Source organism: Thermobia domestica, chromosome 14, assembly GCF_964235325.1.
Source record: "Thermobia domestica chromosome 14, izTheDome1.hap1.1, whole genome shotgun sequence".
In the NCBI taxonomy this organism is placed as follows: Eukaryota; Metazoa; Arthropoda; class Insecta; order Zygentoma; family Lepismatidae; genus Thermobia; species Thermobia domestica.
This window is the reverse complement of record NC_137467.1, coordinates 2,023,979-2,046,227: the sequence shown is the minus strand read 5'-3', so window position 1 is coordinate 2,046,227 and position 22,249 is coordinate 2,023,979. Positions and strand designations below refer to the sequence as shown.

Below are 22,249 nucleotides of genomic sequence, written 5' to 3'. Positions count from 1 at the left end.
GAGAAACATTATACAACGTTCTTACAGAACTTGGAATACCGAGAAAGCTAATTAGATTAATTAAGATATGTTTAAATGAATCCCAAAGTAAAGTCCGGGTAGGAAAATTTTTGTCCACGAGCTTTCACGTCGAAAATGTCCTGAAACAAGGAGATGCGTTCTCGCCATTATTATTTAACTTATTTCTGGAATACGCTATAAGGAAAATCAAAGATAGCAACCAGGGCCTAGCGTTGAACGGTATTCACCAGGTTATGGCATATGCTGATGATGTAAATGTAATAGGGGATGATGGGAGAACAATAGAAAGAAATGCAGAGATCTTATTAAACGCTTGCAGAGACATGGGTTTAGAAGTAAATGCAGAGAAAACTAAATACATGGAAGTGCGTCGGGACCGGAATACAGCAAATTATGGATGCGTTAAAATATTAAATAATATTTTTGATAAAGTGGATAGTTTCAAATATCTAGAGTCAATATTAACAGAGGAAAATCATATTCACGAAGAAGTTAAATGTCGACTAAAAGCAGGTAATTCGTGTTACTATTCGATTCAAAATCTCTTGTCGTCGCGAATTCTGTCGACGAATTTGAAGCTTAAAATATACAAAACGATAATCATGTCTGTTGTTCTGTATGGCTGCGAAACATGGTCACTTACCCTGAGGGAAGAACATAGACTTAAAGTATTTGAGAACAAGATCCTGAGACGAATATTCGGACCTAAGAGTAACGGAAATGGGGAATGGAGGTAACTTCATAACGAGGAACTACATAATTTATATGGTCTACCCAACATTGTTAGGTCGTCGAGTCTAGGAGGCTTAGGTGGGCGGGTCATGTAACTAGAAAGGAAGAAAGTAGAAACGCTTTCAAAGTGTTGACTGGAAGACCAATCGGAAAACGACCATTATGAAAACATAGGTGCAGATGGGAGGACAATATTAAGATGGATCTCGCGGAGATTGGAATACAAAGTAGAAACTGGATCCAATTAGCTAAGGATAGAAGTCAGTGGAGAGCTTTTGTGAACGCGGCATTGAACCTCCGGGTTCCATAGGCAATAGAGTTAGTTAGTTTTTAGTTATAATAATAGAAGAGGAAGTGTAATTACTTATCCTTCGTAAATTACTTCTGGAGGCAAGAAACACAAAAAATCATCTTCACCCAGTTTATTGAAACTGTTGGTTGCTTGTTCGTCTCTTCCACTTTCTGAATCACTATTTAAATCTATGAGAGTCTGTCATGTACAAGATTTAGGATTACATCTGCATCCCACATATTTTTCTGTTTCTTTAATGTATACGAAATAATTTTTACAGTCCTCTGAACTATATTTTTTTTTTATCAATTCCTCGAGCAAAATCTCAACGTCAGGTAATTTAAATGTTTTATTTTCTGAAGCATCATGGTCCTTAACTCTTCTCCACACAAGTTCAATGGGAGAGAGTTCGCAATGATAAAGGAGGCAGATGAAGAACTTCATGTTCGGCTTCCTTCGCAATGCAGTTTATTCTGTACAAGACTTGTTAGAAGCAACTTTATTTAACATTTCTATTACTTCAAATTTGTTCCAGATTGAATCACATTCAATACCTTTATTTTTTTAACCACATACAATCTCTTTTTTAGTGCATGCCTTCGTAAGGATTTTTTCATCTTTTACTGACAAGGGAAGGTCCCACAAGTTGTGGCTCAAATCTTATTGCTACATAGCACATCTGATAGAGCATTATGAGAAATGAAAGTGAATAAAACTTAAGGTGCTATAGGCCAGGAGGGTACGACCTATGTGGCTTCAATATTGGAATATCCAAACAAATATATCATAGAATTAAATACGTTTTAAGTAAATATCTTGAAAACCGTCAAAGCAATGAAAACAAAAGATTGACAACATAATGAGAACAAAATGCCATCTCGAAAACTACAACGTGTGTTCCAATAGAAGAAGAAGTGTTGCCAACTCAGCATAAAAGTATTTTGTTTGAAATAGCACCATATAAGAGTGTGCCCAGATTCAAAATGCACTATTATCAAAAAAACATAACAGTGAAGTGTAGTGGTGCAGCGTTGCACACTGTTGGAGCTACGTGTGCTCAAAATGTATAATGGAGAAATCTGTTATGTGGCAACAAAGGCTAAAGGAATATGGGTCTCATACTATGAATTTAATTCAAATGCAGATTAACACCAATGGTATAACATCACAAAATGTTAACAGTGTCACAGAATATTGATGCATTTAAAAAATGAAATTGAGGGATGCCACTTTTACGTCCTGTGTCAGCACCGAAATTATATGGAACCTACAGAGTAAATTTTGATCCGAACCACTATGAAAGACAAAAGATGACAAGGAAATGCAAGGTGAAAACTACAACATAAACCTCAATGTCTCGGGTGGGATTGGAACTCGCGATCCCTAATTAGTCATGACCTAGACTTCTAGACCACGCTTCTATCGGGACCAACTAAAACCAAAATGAGGTAGTAATAAAATAATTATATTTCCTCTGTGAATATGGTAATATTGCAGTTTACAGTAACATAATCATATGATGCGTGGGAGAGTATGTGAAAGAATATGCCACTTAGCACGAAAGACATAAACGAAGAAAGTTCTACCAATTCTGGATAGGATAACCTGGAAAAGCAGTTTACAGGAAAATAAAACACAGATTTCTTTTCTCGCGTGTAACATTTTCTTTTCGCGAGTTGTCTGCTTGTTCATTGGGGTTACGGAAGTGTAATGCAGATCCCCCACTTTTATCTAATGCATTCCTCTATTACCCTCAGTTGCCATATATCAGACTTCTACATTGTACGTTTTCAGAAGACGTAGCTCCAACATCGTGGAACGCTGTACCACTACTATTTACTGTTATCTTTAGTGATAATAGTGCATTTTAAATCTGTGGAGATTTGAATATTGTGGTATTTCAAACTAAATGCTTGTATGCTGAGTTGGCAACACTGCTTTTTCTATTGCAACACTTGTGGTTTTTGATATATTTTTTCTCATTATATTGTGCACCTTTTGTTTTGATTGCTTTAACGGTTTTCAAGATATTTACCGAAAACGTATATAATTCCATGATATAGTTTTTTGAATATTCAAATATTGAAGCCCCGTAGATCATACCTTCTGGTCCATAGCACCTTAAATTTTGTTCATTTTCATTTCTCATGATGCCTTATCAGATGTGCTATGTGGCAATAATATTTCAGCGACAATTTGTGGAACGTTCCATTGTGAGTGTGTGGGGGCATTATCAATAACAATCACAGAATTCAGTGTATATTAGGAAGGACCTTCTCTTGGAAATATTGTTCATATATTGCTGCATCTAATTCTTCGTGATTATCAACTGTTTTTGTGACCTCGAAAAACGAAGTCAGCTCCAGGAATTAACCTACTCTCGGTGGTAACATGAACCACTATTACTCTCCCCGTTTTCCAGAATGTGCCAGATGCCTGAAGACAAATCGTCTCTACAAGCCTGGTTAGCTGTTTGATGGTAGTATCATGCTATTGTTTTGACTTTGTGTGATTAGCGTTGATCCAAGTGTCGTCAGTATAAACAATGTATTTACCTTCTTGCCTCCGTTGCTTAATATTCTTCAAATACTGACGCCTTCATGCTATAATACTCTCTCTCAAGGCGTTTACGAGACATAAAAATAAATTCCTTGCCAATAGAAGGCGGTGCAAAGCCGATTGTGAAAGAATAGGTAGATCGTTGTCCTCTGCAACAATACGATGAATTTTTCGCGAAGAAAGAAGCTCAATACCCCTATACATTTTATGAATGTTGCGGTGTACTTCTGCTTGCGTGAACGTGTTATATTTCTTCAGTCATGTAGTTTTATTGTTGCTTGGTTTTCTCTTGCGTGAAGTAGAAACTTTTCCTTTAGTGCGATGGAATTCCTGACGCACTTTCAATATAGTTGTGGTTCCAAACAAATGTTACTTCAGAAGTCATCAGCATTGCTTCTGAAACAGTTTCAATACTCCCCTTCACTGCCTGGTTTCGAAAATATGAATAAACGTTTAATAACATGGGGTTTTCACTTTTCTTTCTTTGCTTCTTATAACAGTAAATTTGCAGAAATTGTCTCCAAAAATAACACAATAGCAGTTAAACACTTAACAAAATTAACTAACAGTGGCACTAATGATAACACAGAGATAACAACGCACGGAATAACAATAACAACAAGAAAATAATAACAAAATAAAACAAAAATAAGAGAATGACACCGCAAAGTTCACAAAACTTCTATCACAGATAACAATAAAACTAAACTGTCATCTCCCTTCCGAAAGACCCACAACGTGGCAACAACTTAGCTCATGTTGCCAAACTTACCTTATTGTAGGAAGCTTAACCGATAAATAATGAGTTTGATTATCTCTATTGTTATTCTAACAGTCAGTCTTACTTTCTTGGTTTTTTACTGCAAAAGTAGCTACATTATTTTAAAGTTTTCCGATACATTGAAATTTGAGTAAGGGTAAATCTGACAATCTTACTTGTGTTATGCTTCTCCTTTTATAGTCGGCTACAGTTAGGGTTTCATGTACTTATATTAATATACTAGCTGAACGTATCAGCTACGCTGGACACAGGAGCATTTATGAACTGCCGCGCGAGTCAACTCTAATTTGCTTTTACCACAATGTTCTGAAACATTTTAAATTCTGTGGCTAACCTAATTCACCAAGACCGTTTTTGGTTTTAAACCGGCTCGTTTTTCTACTAAAAAACGTTTCTGTTTTCTATTAAAAATCGGGTTCAGTTACAATCGTATTTTTTTTTTAATTTGAAACAATTTTCCACGAAAATTTCTGTTTGTCGTTTTAAAAACCAAAGAACCGTTATTTCTTTTCGCACCAGTAGTATGGAATACCACATAGGATGGTCGGTGATCCGGGAACCCTCTTCCGTAAACATCGTTTTAGGCTTCATTTTTAACAACTTTTAGTCTTTATCTCCCCCCTTTCAATGACTTGCTCAAGTAAATTTTGTTTTGCTTAAATACTTTCAACAGAGAAAGGGGAAGCGCATTTAAACAGGTTTTACACTCTAAATACCAATAACATAAATAAAAAATAAGTGTACTAAAATTAAGAATAGCGTACGCTATTAATTTTGACAGTTTAAGAATTGGCTAACTATAACTTTGACAAAAACAATAATGCAGGAATTTAAAAGAAAAACTATCGAGGGTGCATAGAACCGGATCCCCCTGGCAACACTACTGCCGCAAAAATAAACATAGTTTAAATTTTTATACTACACCTTTCGTAAACCACCCGTGATGAGGAGGAAATCTGATGAATTCTAGATGAAATTAAGAAAACTCATGGCATAAATAAATTTACAAAAAACAATCCGAGTTAATTTTGAGATGAGACTAGAATTATCCTTCGATAATCTCAACGAGAAATAAGTATTCCATAAGCGAGACTAGACGAGGTAACCTTATTTCTTATTTTATGAGCAACACTATTTGGACAGGTTGGAGATGGACAGTATTCATCTCAGCGATCCCGAAAACTGAGTTCTCACCAATCTTAGTGAATTTGGACATTCTAATTTTCATCCGTTCCCATGTGGATGGGAAATAAGCTTAGACTTGGGTAGCTTTGGGAGCATTAATATTCATCTCTGTGATTCCCAAACTATAGATTCGACACTAATATCAATGATTTTCGATAATGTATACATATCAACCCACCACCAACTTGTCATATACTAAAATCGCCCTCTCCCACTGAAAACGGATCAATAAGTATGCCAGGAACTTTTACTACGGGATGTTCGAAATAGAAGGAGGTTACTCACAAAGCAATATATTCTGTAACTCAACTATTAGTGATGATAACTGGTTTAACGGTCTCCTCCCTCTCAACCTTCATTTATACTTATGAATTTGCTAAAAATAAAAAACACGCTGTAATTATTTCTCGGAAGGGACTGTTGCACCTAGAAGAGAAGGATTAAGCATATCTTGATCGAAACTCCGAAATAACGAAATTATATGTCTTACAAAACTGACATGAGAATGTGTTTAGTTCGTATTTTGAAGGGAACAAATAAATCAGCAAACCTAACACTTTTTTTAAAAAGCAAATGATGCAATAAGCCTAAGAAGCTGATTGGTAGATTTGGATTTGAAGCTAGGTGTAAAAAAAAAACTGAATCTTAGAAGGGTGTAGAATCTGAATGGAATTATCAAAAACCGCTAAAATTGCTTGGCTGTCTGTTAGAGACCTGCACGGGCCGAATTTTTTGGCCCGAGCCCAATCCAGCCCGAACGTGCCTAGATCCGGCCCAGCCCGGGCCCGAAAAATTTTAGAGATTTTCGGCCCGAGCCCGGCCCGGCCCGGCCCGATAAGTTTTTCATAATTCTTGGCCCAAGCCCAGCCCGGGCCCCTATAAATTTTAAAAGTTTTTGGCCCGACCCCGGCCCGATAATTTTTTTTTTTTTCAAAAATTAGCTCGAGCCCGAATCTTTCTCAAAATTTAGTACTAAAATTGACCTAACCCTCAGAAACATTTTCTAAACTCTGGTTCATAAACTGACGCTTGCCTCCCGAATAGTACCATAGCCTCCTAGAACTTCACCTGTCATCGAGAGAACAAAAACTCCATTCCCTGTAACAAAAATCGTACTTAATTGAGTTTTAGCATAAAGTGAAGATGGCAATATTGTTTAGCGACAGGCAAAACATTCCCACCCCTTCTTTTTATATTTTGAGTTCAGTGAAGGTCAAGGTCAGAGCTCAATTTACCGCATAATGCCTGCAATTCTCTATAGTGAAAGTGGAGCCGCTAAGCAACACAAACTAAATAGCTGTTGCATTCTTAGTAACATTTTTCATAGACACACTTCTTCAACGTTTGGCTTTATTCTAATTATCGTTTAAAGAAAGTCAATAATTATTAAAGAATTGCAATTGATCGGCCCCAACCCGGTCCGAAATGAAGAGAAATCAGTGTGGGTCAGCCCAAGCCCTGCCCGGCTCAAAGAAATAACAGTGTCGGCCCGCCCAAGCCCGGCCCGGCTCAAAGAAAAAACAGAGTCGGCCCGCCCAAGCCCGGCCCGTGCAGGTCTCTACTGTCTGTTTACTTTAAAATAAGTGCCGAATTTCAGCTTTCTAAGTTGAACAACTAGTGAGATATTCAAATTTTTGCAAAAAAAAATCGGACTCCTCCTCACTCCCCCTTCAGAGAGTTATGATAAGATCTCAATTGGAATTGGGGTCTAATATGAACCGAAAATCTTTTCATTCTGCTTTGGCGTTTGGCCATACATAAAATTGAATTATACACAATATTAAGTTATGTAACTACATAAATAACTATATAAATAACTACATAAATAACTACATAAATAATGTTATGTACGGTTATAAATAACTACATAAAGAGACTTGAGTCATTAACTTCCCACTTGTTCTGCGAGTAGAGTCAACCGTAAGCTTGTTGTACAAGACTATATGCACATGTATAACGGGACAATAGTTTTTCATCTTTTCCGACAGAAAATTGCAGTTTTTGTCATTGGCTACACTAGTTTGATGCGTATAACGTACTTCCGTTTTACAATGTTCATAATGTGAAACAGAGGGTATGATTTTAACAAAGAATGTATTTGTTCACTTACGGAAATTTTGACTTAAATTGTTAAATCTAAATAGTAACTACAAATGGAACTCCATCCCAAACTATGCGGTCACAAAATTATTGCTAAGAGTAGTGTTGTGCATAGTTACATACTATAGTCACAGTTAGTTGATTAAATTTGAAAGATTTATTTGTCATGCTTACCGGTTCCTGTGGGCATTTCATTTCTCTTGCTTGCATGGCTGTTATTAAAAGATCTGCATCTTCTTGCTCTGTGTCTTTATTTTCTTCTGCATCTTTACATACATCTTCTCGCACGCCTTCTACTAGAATCTTTTCTTTCTCAAACATCCCTTTACCTGATTTCTCCCTGACTTCAAATTCACACTGAAACGAGAAGTCATAAACTTAGTCCTACATTTAAAAAAAACCATTAAATTGATTTTATTTATGTTTAATTTCATTAAGTGTAATCGACTTATGAAATTATTGTTAAACTTCCAAAGTATAACATGCATCCTTATGGGAAGTCTTATGGAGTAGCTGAGTCCGTCTGTTGTAGGTATTAGAGGAAAAAAAGCAATAACAGATTTCGAGAAGTTTCTTCAAATCGATTCAGAGCTTCACGTATCGGTTAAACTTACATCCTTAATCCACTATTCACATTGAAAGTTGCAGAAATCAACTAACCTCGGTTTAAACGATGATCACCATAGAACAAAAATTAGAAGTTAGATAGTGGATATGTTCGTTGTGATCGATTAAGCAACATCAGAATCGATTTCAACAGATAATTATTCTGATGAAATTGATTCTGATGTTGCTTAATCGATCACAACGAACATATCCACTATCTAACTTCTAATTTTTGTTCTAGGTAGAACCGAAGAAGGACTATAGGAGATAATTGACAAAATAGCTGATACTGGGAAACTATATGGAATGGAAATCAACATCGAAAAATCGAAAGTCTTGAGAACATCCCGTGGAAATGTGCTCTTATAGGTCAGGGTAGAACAAAGAGTACTTGAAGAGGTTTACCATTTCAAATATCTGGGAAGTATTGCACGACTGCAGCAAAGAGATCATATCAAGAAGTGCCATGGTTAAAGATGCATTCAACAGGAAAACATCATTCATAACTAGCAGCCTTAATATTAGACTAAGGTAGAAGTTGGTCAAGTGCAACATATGGAGCGTTCGACTTTATGGTTCATAAACTTGGACATTACGGAAGTTAGAGAAGAAATATTTAGAGAGCTTCGAAATGTGGTGCTGGAGGGAGATGGAGAACATAAAATGGGCCGAAACAGTAACAAACGAAGACGTTTGAAAACGTTTAGGAGAGAAGAGGACGCTTCTAGTCACCATTCTTCGTAGAAAGGTCAATTGGATTGAACATATCTGGCCATGAAATTATCTTCTTCATACCGTCATAAAACGAAAAATGAAAGGAAAATTAGGAATACAAAGAAGAAGAACACAAGTGATCGATGATTTGAAAAATAGAAGAAAATATTTCGAGTTAAAAGAGGGAGTTGAAAATAGAGAATCATGGAAGAAACAATTCCAGGTCCAAACTGAAAATTAAGAACAAAAGAAGTAAGAAAAAACACACTTGTCCCAAGACGTCTCAAAGGGCAGAATACTTAATAATAATAATAATAATAATAATAATAATTATTATTATTATTATTATTATTATTATTATTATTATTATTATTATAATAGATCAATAATGGATAGAAATCTTTCACTTTAAGTTCAATAACACTGCTGTACAAAAAAAATGGAATTAACAAATAAAATATAGTTTCTGTCACAAGAACAAAAAAACTGTTTCTGGAAGATAATTCAAGTCAAATTTGGTTCTGAATTCAAGTCAAATTGTAGAATTTCTCCACCGGCTCAGTTTCCATGTGAGACTGGTTTTCGCGCATGCCTATGCAAACTTATGTACTACATAAGATGGGCCAATTTTTTTTTGAGATATTCAGGATTGAGTAGTTATCAACAGTTGTGCATTGGTACGAAATGAAGCCATGTCAAATATGTTGATTTTAAAACAATGTTTAACCAGGCCCCCGTGGCCCTAAAGTGTCTAATTTTTTGTTCAAATAAAATGATGTTAGGTAATAAGAACATTTTACGAGACAATACTATTAATACATAAAACATAAAATACATGGTTTTAATATACGAAAATAACTATTAAAATCTTAACTAACTTTCATAACTACCATATTAACACACGAAAAACCTTCTTGTTGATCCCAGCTCAGAACTCTCAAACTTTAAGAGAATATCACATTTTCGCATCTGGATGCAAAATGCACAACACTGGCTATCCGAAGGCGGCGCTTACATTACTGAATTCAAATAAACTAGAAACGATATGGCTGCGAGCCTCTCTTCCTGTATTGTCTTGCCTTCGAATTAAGGATGTGATTTTGAATTACAACACAAAATGCAAAACGATCATTAACCCCATTAAGAAACAAGATACTCTCCATTAAGAGCCAAATTAAAGAAATTTAAGAACGGTGCTCAAATGTGACAAATAGTAAAGGTGTATATCTATGACATTCCTTACTATACTGTAATTAAGCGAGAACTCTAATTTCGTCAAGAAGAATAAACTAAAATGAACTAAAACTTAAAAGAATATGAATATGGATGAGTGTTCCTGATAATATTTCAAAAGTTCTATCTCCACTCTCTCGGTTAATATGCGAGTGATTATTGCATCTCATGTCTAGATGGAGAACTTTGAGTAAAGAAAATTTGTCATTCACTATGTAAGAACAAAGTGAATTTAAAAGTCAAGTTGCTGGAAAGTGGATTTGTACTGCTGATCTTGGTATCACTAGGCCAATGCCTATAACACTTCGGCTATTCTTCCACTGCTTTCGAAGAATCCTTTTGATAATAGTCTTCATGAAATGAAACCCGGAGAGAGAAAGAACGGGAAAAACGCTTGAATAAAAATGACCGAAATAAACTCAGAAACCTTCGGCTTGCCGAAAGAAGGCAGAAGTAGCTATGTCTTGGTTATGACTACCCTTTTGAAGAAATCTTTCGGATCAAAATTAGTAATTTCATTATAACATCATACAGAACTAGTCTTCAATATAACATATACCAAAGAGCTCAGAAAATAGGGAAAAAAACATTTCTTAGTTATGGAGAAAATAATTTGCAAACAATATAAAAGTGCACTGCGTAAGTCGTGGTAACTGAGACAAGCAATTGTGAGGTGACGTCATATATCTGTTTATTTCTCTCAGCCGTATACAAAGCGTCAGGAAATGCTGTTAAGTTGCAGTTACTTATTGTAAACTACAAAGAAATTCCGTTGAGAATTGCGAGGAAAATAACAAAAATAAGCAAAATATTCTAATGTATATAAAAATAATGTGCTAATAAAACCTATTAGCCTAGTTTAAAAAGTATTAGAAATCACCTGGTATGATCTATGATTACAAATACTTTAGCTCTATATCAGCAGGATTACTTTATTATATTACTAGCTGAAATACCTGTTCTTCGAAAGGATATAATAGGTATACGGGGAATATTTGAATCCCCTTCCCCGTTAGGTTACACATATCGGTCAAAGTGTAATGATTATAATACATAGATACATTACATTTGGTATAATTTTTTAACAACCTACCCGAATAGAATATAAACATTAATCGAAGTGAAACATTAAAGCCCACATTGATGTAGGTATTATCTTACAAAAATTATTTGAACTGGGTCAACTGTTTTCCAGGTTTCGAAAACTATGGATTCTAGCTTAATTTTATCAATTATCTCAAATTAGTTACGAGATTATTTAAACGGGCATAATTACAAAACAATACGAGTAATCTGATTTACTTATGTTTGGGGCATATTTGAGTTTTCGTGAGGTATCAAACTATGCTTAATTTAAATACAATTAGTGAAATAATAGGTGTGTGTTAAATTGTACATTCATTCTTGTGATTTCATTTCATTCTACATCTAAGCACGTAACACTTTCTTATGCACTATTAGAATGTGCAATTTTAAAATATATTTATTCGCTTGTACTTACAGACGCAGTTTCTTTGCCAAAAGTTTTCAAAACTTCCACACAACCAACTATCTTGGCGTCACAACCATTTAAATCAAATGTTACATTAATGGATAAGGCCTGAAACTCATTGTCCTCTTCACCACAGTCGTGAAATTCTCCCAGATAGATAGTATAACCTTCACACTGGAAGAAATAAAAGATTATTTTAAAATTTGCTCAAAGTGCTAATATTATTCTCAATAACTTAAAAGTGGATAACATGTAATAGAAGCGTCATTCTCTATAATCTGACATGTGTGTAACATATTCTTCTTCTCCAAGGAAAGCGACTTATGCATTTGAAGCAAGGGTTAGGTTTAATGCAAAATAACATTTATGATTGAACTCAGTGATATTTGCTGAACCACATATGAATTAGATAGTTTCCAATTCTTTATAGTATGACTAGAAACCATATTACTGGTGCAACTAATGAATTTCCCACTTAAATAGAACTATGAATTTTAAATTTTCTTACTCGAGCAACAATACCTTTTTTCGTTAGAGCAGAGAAATCAAGAGACCGGGTATCGTTAGAAGAAACATGATTGACGGTTCATACTCAACATCTGATATTTGTATTGTTGTGTCCACTTAACGTCATGAGCTACTTCAGGGAAGCTACTTCAAAGAAACAAAGTAACGAATTCCGGTATGTAAAACATTACAATGATGAGGGGAGTCTATGTGCTGATCAACCACACAACACCACAAAGAAATCAATACCACAAACCTGATGGTAAACTAACATCTTAGTAATATCCATACATGACTGGTATAAACAAATGTTTCCACTCCAGCACAATTTACACTTCGTTTTCATGTATGAGGTGATATGCTCACATTTCATTCAATGGTATTGTCTTCGTAGTACTACAATAATGTAGGACTAAGTTTAAAAACAAAGTCTTGTGCTAGGCATATTATAAAGCAGCTTCCTGCGCATCCAAAAAAAGTGATTATAACTTATACGCTCTTAGAGCAATGATGTATCTGTCTAATCATTAAATGAACGAGTACAGCATGCAGTGACGACCACGCAGTAGTCAGTATATGTAGCCGCATCACAGAATAACATAAATCTTGTTCGATGGTTGTAAAACATTGCGAACAGTGTTATCTGTTCGCTGTAGCATTGTTGAGTACGTAGACGTCCTGGCATCTACTGAATGCTTGACTGTTGACATGCGTGATTTCATTAATCTGGTGACATAATTAATCCAAAAGTACACATGGAGTAGGCTGTAATGAGTGCCTGAACGGCCGTGCCAATGTTGTACCTTCCCAGAACTTCGGTAACAAACCTGAGCATGACAATTGATGGCCAAATATATACCGGTATTTGCGGGTCTCTTTCGGTTAACAAGTTGTATCATGGTAAAATGATCTACAGTGTTGACTGATACATCGCCCACTGTATGTACGAGTATATTGTTGGTTGTTACTTTGTTTAGTACAGCTGTATAGAAGGCACTGTCGAATAACAGTGAGCTAGTTTACAAGTAACAAGAAAGTCGTTTCATCACGAACAAATATAGGATCAATTTGGTTCGATTCCACAATATGAGAACTTTTATTTACTTACAGAATGCTACGCGTCATACTTATTTACTACATTGAGATGTGTTGCACAGTTCCGAAAGTGTAATAACTACCGTATAATCATCTGACGAATATCTAGTACAAAATTCATACCACTGAAATAGATTTTTGGGTCGTCTTTCATTTAAAAACAGCATATCCAGTTACAAACAGCAATGTATTTAACAAGGTCTAAAATATCCTAAATAGCATTTTTATATTGTATTTCTCCTTTATTTCAAGCCGATTCTATTTAGTACGTTTACCGATCAGCAAAATTTGGAAAGATTTATTGGATTGGTGTAACTGTTATGCTTCATTTTACGTTTGAGAGAAACCAGTTTTGTATAACGCATGCAATAGTTAAGGTGAGATTACATGTAAAACACAATACACACCGTACGTTTTAAGGAAACGGACTAAAGTGCACTGTGAATCAGGAAATATTGTGTTGAACAGTGTCCTGTGCAAGTGTATTTCGGAGAATACTTAACTGCGAGATATTTTCCTTTACGAGTTATATCTGGAATATTCTACTCATCTAGAACGGATAAATTTTAATGGTCAATTTTGGTAAGTTGAGATTAATGAAGAATCCCATAAATCCTTTCTTAAAATTTCGTGCTGGTGAGAAAATATTGAGTAATATTGAGTAGTAATATTGGTGTAGTAATATTGAGAAACAATCTCTGCAAATATTGATGAATTATGTTGGGATAAGCTCGTGAGACACAACTGAAAGATCGTGGAAATGTATTCCTGGAATCATAGACGAATTACGCTTATACTTTATTACTATCATTCGATGGCTCCGCTCAATAAGGAAGGTAAAAGTGTTGGAGCAACGAACGCCAAATGAGATCATATGAGGCGACATGGATTGGCGGTTTGGGATTTAGTTTTCTGATTGTACTTTATTTGATTGGCAGTTCGCTTTAAAAATGGATTTGCTAGGACAGTTAAAGTGTTCGATGTTAATTCTGGAAGGGAAGAATACGTTGTTTTTGATATTGTTGTTGTTGTTGTTGTCGTTATGGTGGGGATGATCGATCATATTATTCTTCCATGAGCCAAGAGCATCATTGTATATTGTTATAAGTTTGAGCTCAATAAACTGCACCCAAATTTATCTACAATCATCTAGCAATGCTTAATATACTGTACATGGAGTTTTCATGTTAAGAGGACATCCACGGTCACATGTTAGTTAAAGTATTGTGTAGATAGTCAAGCGGTTCCAAAATGAAACCTTTTTTACCCTCCATTTCAGTTTAACTCCTCTTCTACAAATTAATCCACTTTTGCTTGCACCTCGCTTACTTCTTGTCAGCCAAAAGCTTCCTGACGGAAATGAAATTCAACTAGCGGTTGATCATTATTTTTTGTATTGCAGTTATCAAACGTTTTACATTCTGCGTTGGTTATTCAATTTCAGAAGTATCATGATGTAGCGATGTATCGTTATTTTACATAACGAAGAGTTTTATTTAATGTTTTCGTTATTTTCAGCAATGAAAGTGGTACATGTTAATACGACAATTCAATTGCACAAACTCAGTATTTCTCCTTTAATTGGTTTTCACAATCAGATCCTTGTGAAACGTACGGTTTTAGCCGCTCTCATGCTAGATTTATTGGAAACATACCATGATATTTTGAAATTTGAGTAGCTACATAGCAAGGGCCCTATCAGAAACTACAACTTGGATTATATTAAACAAGGTGGTCCTTCGTTGTAAAGAAGTAACCATCCTTATGCATATGTTTGTTGCTGAGTTAACCTCAGCTCCATAATAAGTTTCAGTAACGTACTTTAAGTTAATTAATTAATTAACTTACCTTAATACAAATAAGTTCCAAGCCCCAGATACCTAATCATACATAAGTAATAGAAATCTCATAAACACTACAAAAGCACGAACACATAATGAAACAAAATGTTTAAAAAGTCATTGATGAAACCATAGATTTCTTTTAGCTTAGTAGAACAATGTGCGGAAGTGTGAAACAACATGTGTGCGTTTGAAGAAAATCAACAAGAGTGATTCTTAAAAGTGTATGCTTCATGACCAAGGCACCTACTAAAGTAAAATTGAAACAGCTTCACCAATCGTTTTCATTATGACACTAGCAATATGATGGTATATTGTACGGTTCTTGAGAGAATACGGAGAAATGCTCGTAACTAAAACATCTCCACTCAAATTTCCAAGGACGAAGGTCCCACGTGGCCGAAACCTCGCCGCCCAGATCCTTGCGTGGCCTAAATGTTGCACTTAAATTCTCGCGGGCCCACCTCTAGCCAAGCAATACTGTTATATAACGGTTTCTGAGATCAGCATGGTAATAATAATAACACGAAAACGGTTAATTTTCTAGATACTAGAAGCAATAAATTACTATTCGAAATAAATAGATATATATTCGTAAAATAAACCAAAATTAGGAGAAATATTATTCATCGAATCTATTTTAGGAAACTTATTTTGTGAGAGTGAGCTACGAATCTCACCGGGAGATCACAATTTGTCAGAAAATCTACTATTAAGAAATACTTATGTTAAGAAAATAAAACTCAGGATATAAAATTATCATTTAAAATAAGTGTAAACTTGTCTGAGCGTTTTCAAAAATTCAGTTCTCAAAGACAATGGGCGCAATTAATATAATTTTCTCACACACTAAATCGACATTGTCTCTGTAATCAGTAATTGAATCACTTGAAACGTAAATTACTGTATTCAGATTTATATTTAAAACCAGAAACGCGAAGTCTTTTGTTCTAAATCTATTTAAATTGAGAACAATTTGCTTCCATTATGAAGAGGTATAATAGCATGTTAGTAACATTAATCGGGGATGAGTACTGTCAGAATATATCTCTGAGGGATAAATAATAGAGTGATATGCCCGTAATAGTATTGATAGAAATAGTCTTACCTAGCGTACCCGCCTTTGGCGCGGGAGACCCAGGTTCGATTCCCGGCGGGAGCTCATGTGGTTCGTATTCCACTTTACTCAGTAGGTCCACGTCTCATATAGTCTCGCTGCTGAACGGGCGATAAACTCAAAATCAACTCAACTGAAATAGTCTTACCGTGATAAAATACGTCAGCGAAAGTTTAAACACTCAGTGAAGAAGTCAATGGCGCGAAATTTCGTCTCGTGAGAGTTTGAAGGCGACGTTATTTTCCTACATGCGATTTCATCCAGCAAGGCTGTAGCCAGGCGAAATTTCGTCGTGAAACATTTTGGCTATACAAGATTTTGTCCTGTGAAACGAGGTGGCAACGTGAAAAGGCCAGGCTTAATTTTGGCCCACGTGCTTTGGTAGACCACGTGCGGTTTTCGTTACAAAAAAATGTGGTACGCAGCGATGTGGCTGCAAGGTTTTGGTCGCGAGGTATCATACTCAAACCGTTATTGAGACATAACCCCTTATTAAGATTAGATCCTCGACCATAATTTCTGATAAATTAAAACATTACATAAAGACACAATCATGATTAAAGATGAGATACTGCTGAAAGAAATGACAAGCTTCAGGATAAATTTCTGTTTCATTTGGTTTGAAAATATAGGGAGAGAGGAATTCTTACGGCAATAAATGGTATGACATCCATTGCCAATAATTATTGTTGTTGTTTATCAAGCTGCATATGATTGCCTATTTATGTGCTGTTTAAATTTATATAGAAGAAGCTATTTATTATTATATGAGTTTTCCTAACAGTGATCTACACCAATACTCGTAAACAAAATGTCTGAAATAAGTCTCAAATGTTAATTTATATCTTTTCGCCAATTTCATTCGCACAAACATATGCGTCACTATCTGACTTTATCTATGCACGTTTAAGCACTATTAGTAAAAAAACGTAGATTTGGGTAATGTTCATCAATTTCGGAACATACAGGGTGCGAATGAAATAATTCACTATTATTTCAGTGTGCCGGAAATCAAATTTTGTATCGCATTAAGAGCAGTATCTTAATTTGAAGAGAAAATCAAATAACCGAAGAAAGTCTGATTGACAACGGCAGCTAGATTGCTAGTATTTCAAAGATGATTCACAAAAAGAGACTTACAACACCGTTGCGATCATGAATTATGCTTTGACCTCATCGGTAAATCTTATTTGTGATTTCCTGGAAATGCTTGTTCTGACTCAAAGCAGTTTTCTAAGATAGTTATATACACTGTTTCCTCCTCCAACTACTTGTAGGTCACTTGAAGAATATATGCTCAAAACTAAAACATAAGAACCGATGTATTTTCCAGTAAATTTCCAAGCGGCAAGAGTTACAACACAGAGAAGTCCGAACTTGTTAGCTAGGAAAAACAGGAATACAACTGTATATATATCCAGAAGCTCTGTCGAACGGATTTTGAAAATTGACCTTCATATTTATCCCTTCAAGGTCACCGTTGCACATGAACTCACACATACGTATCCATAAGTAGCAGAGACTAATGTTTGTTTGTTACGATAAGGGTAAGCAATACACTATTAATAGCCTTTGATAATCTGGTAAATTATTCTTTCATCTGGATAGAATGGTTTAGAAAAGGAAGTGTGTTTTCGATAATTAGAATCCACGACTTCTTCATAGAAATTAATATAATGTTCCGAAGATTAAAGTGTGCATTGCAGTTTCTCACCGTGGACTGATTGGAAATTTTTTTTTTTCAAAAAGCGGTTAACAGTGAACAGAAATTAACCATGATACGCAATTTCTTTGTCCTACAGACCATTACTGCTTGCCCATCAACACACAATGGTATATGTAATAGTGCAGGCTCTACAATGCAAACTTTGTTGTGGATTTCTTACACAAAATTTTTAGCATACGGGAGGGTCATTCCAAGTTCGTCTTGAGTTCAGTTTCGTGGCAAATAATGTTGTTACCTGAAGTACGGACCTTAATCCATTTGATTATTTTCTGTGGGAGAACCTCGGGAGACATTTCTGCCGAAACATTACTAATGTGTGCAACTCAGGCAACTTATTGCACTCCTGTAAATCAGGTGTGCAGTGGGATTACGAAAAAAATGAGTCTGGTATCAATAATGTTCATATATGTTTAGGCGAATGTTAAAAAGGAAACTGGTAAGTATGTTAGACATCAGAGCATTCCTCTACAGTTTCTTTCCACTTTCGATTCTACTTTCATTTCAATATTCTCACTGATAAAAGTAGTAAGCGTTTGTGACAAAATTATTGTCCATTTTGTAACGTAATCGAAGACAACCGCTAACACGCTTTTTTGAATTATCCAACCTTATTGTACAGGAAAATGTTTCGTGGCAAGTCTGTAAACTTCGGCTGCTTACCTGTCTCAAGAGGGTCGGAAACTGTTCTTTCATGCACTATTCTACAAAGTAAGATACAATATTCAGTTCGTACACTTATTTTGGAAATTGTGTAAGAACGAAGTTGTAAACAACTTTTAATTTAATGAAATAAGAGGAAAACCATAAACATGTCGTTACAGAACTAAGAGTCATTCCTGCAAGAAAAGATGTAAAGCTTTCCATAACGATGTCTGAGCTAAAGACCATGCTTAAAGTTGGAAGTTTGAGGAAGGTAATACAATCAAGAAAACATGGGATGTTGGAGAGTACCGAGCTATAATTGGATATAGTAAGCTGAGAAAGAAAGTTTGAAGTTGGTCCAGCCGGGATTTCACCGTAGGAAATACTACTACAAAGTTCATTGCATTTACAATGTTGAAATATCTATAACGGGTAATTAAGTTGGATTATGCTTAGTGTCCCTTTCAGTAGCAAGGCTTTATGAGAGGTAAATATTCAGCGCAACACGGGATCTGAACCACATGAACACCCATCGCGGAAGTCTTCCACGCCAAAAGGCGCGTATGGAAATCACATAACAACGAGGAAGTTTTGTATGATGAATAGGATGTGGTATGTACGTTTACTGTTACGTACAGTTTCTAGATAGAATTTACTGGAGCTCAACCAGGCTGGAGTGTGATATAAAACGTATCTAATCATTTATTTTATTTTTATGTCCTATAAATTAATATATGACAACGCTCAAGTTGTCATTTTGGCTATATTAAATTTATCTAACAAGATATATTCTGCCGCCAGCTTATTTTCGATTTTTTCAAAATTAGGCGGTAACAACTGTAATTTTTTTAAATTCCAAAGTAATGGATTCACTTCATGTAATTTGTCATTCCGAAATACTCCTTGGATTCCTGGATTTTTCCCTTTTACTTTGTAATGCTCCACTATAATTGGCATTAAAGTACTCGTAATTATTTGTGAGTTTGTTTATTGTTGTATAAATTAAAATAATATTGCGTTTATATCTTCATTTATGTTTAATAATGTTATGTATGTATCATAATAAACCTGCACGAGTACACAGTATATGGACGTATATAGTCAACTTGAAAGTTTGGTCTGGACCGTAATGATTTTAAATTTATTCTGAAAGAGAAAATTAACGAAATCATATATAAAATATTCCCTGAATCAATGAACAACGAGTTTGCTGTTTAGTGATATTATCTGTGTAAATATGTTTAATTTAGATTCCAATTTGGTAAATTAGTAAAACAAAGGAAAAAACCAATTTAATAAATAATATTTTATCTGAAAACTACATTACGTAAGTTAACAGGCTAAAAAAGTACAAGGTAAAGTTATATTTACATCTTCTTAAGCCTAATGGTACTTTTGTGTTTTAAGAGGTTGCTGAATAATGAAACAATGGAATTCAGAATAAATCAATTCAAGGGTTGATCCCCTGTGACAATTCAGCGAACATGTGTTACACCGTTATTTAAACTAACCTAAATTAGCGTCAAAATTCTAGTTCTTACTCCTTGAAAGTATGTTGGAAAGCGTTGTGTCCATATTATTCACAGCTATAACATTCATATTAATGTACATTAATACTAATGAACGTGTCAGATGACATTAATCCTTAGCACATCATGCATAATTGTTTCAGCAATCAATCTTACGTAAAAGAAAAAAGTTCCATTCCATGCATGTACTTTAACCCTGGTCAATATTCTATATAAGCAACATAGAGTAACTCCTTTTTACGTGAATACAATCAGTTACCTAAAGCAAGTCTTCGAAATGAATTCATCGTCAATTATGGATGCAACTGAAATGTTATGAATAAATGAAGGAGAAGATATATATATATATATATATATATATATATATATATATATATATATATATAATTAGGAATAAATATAGAAAAAATGAGTTATGAGGTAAACAATTATAATTAAATAAATAAGTGGTGGATAAATAAGTAGAAAAGTGAGTGACAAATAATAAATATAATATTTAATTACGAAGCTTAAGCTAATAATAAATATATACACATATATGTTCATGCACAATTTATGCTGCTTACACTTAGAAAACCGCTTACAGCGAATAATAGATTGACTTGTGGCATACCAACTAGTTACCAAACGTTGTGTGTTATACCTACGAAATCTAATCTACTTTATTTACAACTGTTCTAATGCATGCTGAGCTTACTTCCATCACATATACTTGGAGCTACTGATTTAGATTTCTAGTTTCACGTTCATTATGTTGGATTATTATGTGCATATCCTAGAAGCCTGGATAAATTTATAAGCTTCGTTGTTGGATGATATATGGATCTACAGTATAATATGGATCTATATATATAATACAGTATAATATGAATGTTGGATAATATGGATCTACAGTATACAGTATATATATATTGGGAATTTAATAGATTGTGTTTACTTGTGTCGTTTATATACCTGTTGTGTTTTATAATATAAATGATTGACCTAAATTCACTTATTTGTATTTATTGGCAAACATTGTAATTATTACAGATGTTTAAGGCATTTTGGATTTACTGTGATTAGTCTTAATAAGAAATCAACTAGATCGCGTCTTCTTACGGTTGCATTCACCCGTTCTCACGAACCAGATGCGTTTTTTTCACTCGAAGATTTTCCGGAATATCTCCGGTGGCGACCCTCATTTAAGAAATACATCGTTGCGCAATTCTACACTGTTGTCCTCCAGACCAGTTCAGAGTCACACGTTTCGAAGATGAACTCATCGAGGACTGACGGGGCGTGACCGGCTCACGAGGTGACGAGGCGTGACAACTTCTTGTTGTATTAGAAATACTTGCCAGACCAAAGTAAGGGTTGCAAATGATAGAAGACATTGTATTTAGCATGACCCACTTCTGATCTAAATCTAAATATTTGATGGCACTCTAAATATTTGATTATAGCTCACTTTTGAGCAGCAGCATACGATGTGAATATCATCACAATTATCCTGCCTTTCCTTAACCCTCGAGAAGTCGCGCTGAAAAAGTAACGCGAGTAGTCGCGCGCGGTCAAAAGGACCGCACGAACATAATGTGTTGCAAATATCGTTTTAAACATTTTTCTTGTATTAGAAACGTAATTTTGTATATTTTCTGACTAAGAGGGAATAACATTTTTATTATTATAATACGTTTTACAGTAATAACTATTAAAGGAACCTACAATTAGGCATGTACTGTTTTTTTATTTCTTATTTGTAATAATTTTTTTTTTCGTTACATATTTCTTTAGATAGATAGCTACGCACTGGTTTTATTGAAAATTCTAAATCTGATGACGATCTTTTGTTTTTGTCAACTCTGGTTCGTCTAAAATTAGGAATGCAATAGTAAATTAGTAAAAAATATACTGTATAAAGATAAAACTAAAACAAAGCTTCACAGCGCATTTTACATTCAATTAGAGCTCACTCGTAGCTAAGCGGTTAGCATACGTGCCTTTGGCGTAGGACTTCCGGGTTCGATTCCCGGTGGGAGCTCATGTGGTTCGGATCCCACGTTAAGCAGTAGGTCCACGTCTTACATAGCCTTGA

At 34.9% G+C, this 22,249-nt stretch overlaps 1 protein-coding gene across 1 annotated transcript in view; it reads right to left on the bottom strand.

The window, feature by feature from the left end:
* LOC145670549 (uncharacterized) overlaps positions 1–22,249 on the bottom strand; it is a 56,547-nt gene that overhangs the window by 27,275 nt on the left and 7,023 nt on the right. Inside the window, exons 2-3 of the mRNA XM_081739355.1 lie at positions 11,725–11,889; positions 7,845–8,027 (exon numbers count right to left, since the gene is read on the bottom strand). Coding sequence (XP_081595481.1) covers positions 7,845–8,027; positions 11,725–11,889 — 348 coding nt within the window. The remainder of the gene's footprint in view (positions 1–7,844; positions 8,028–11,724; positions 11,890–22,249) is intronic.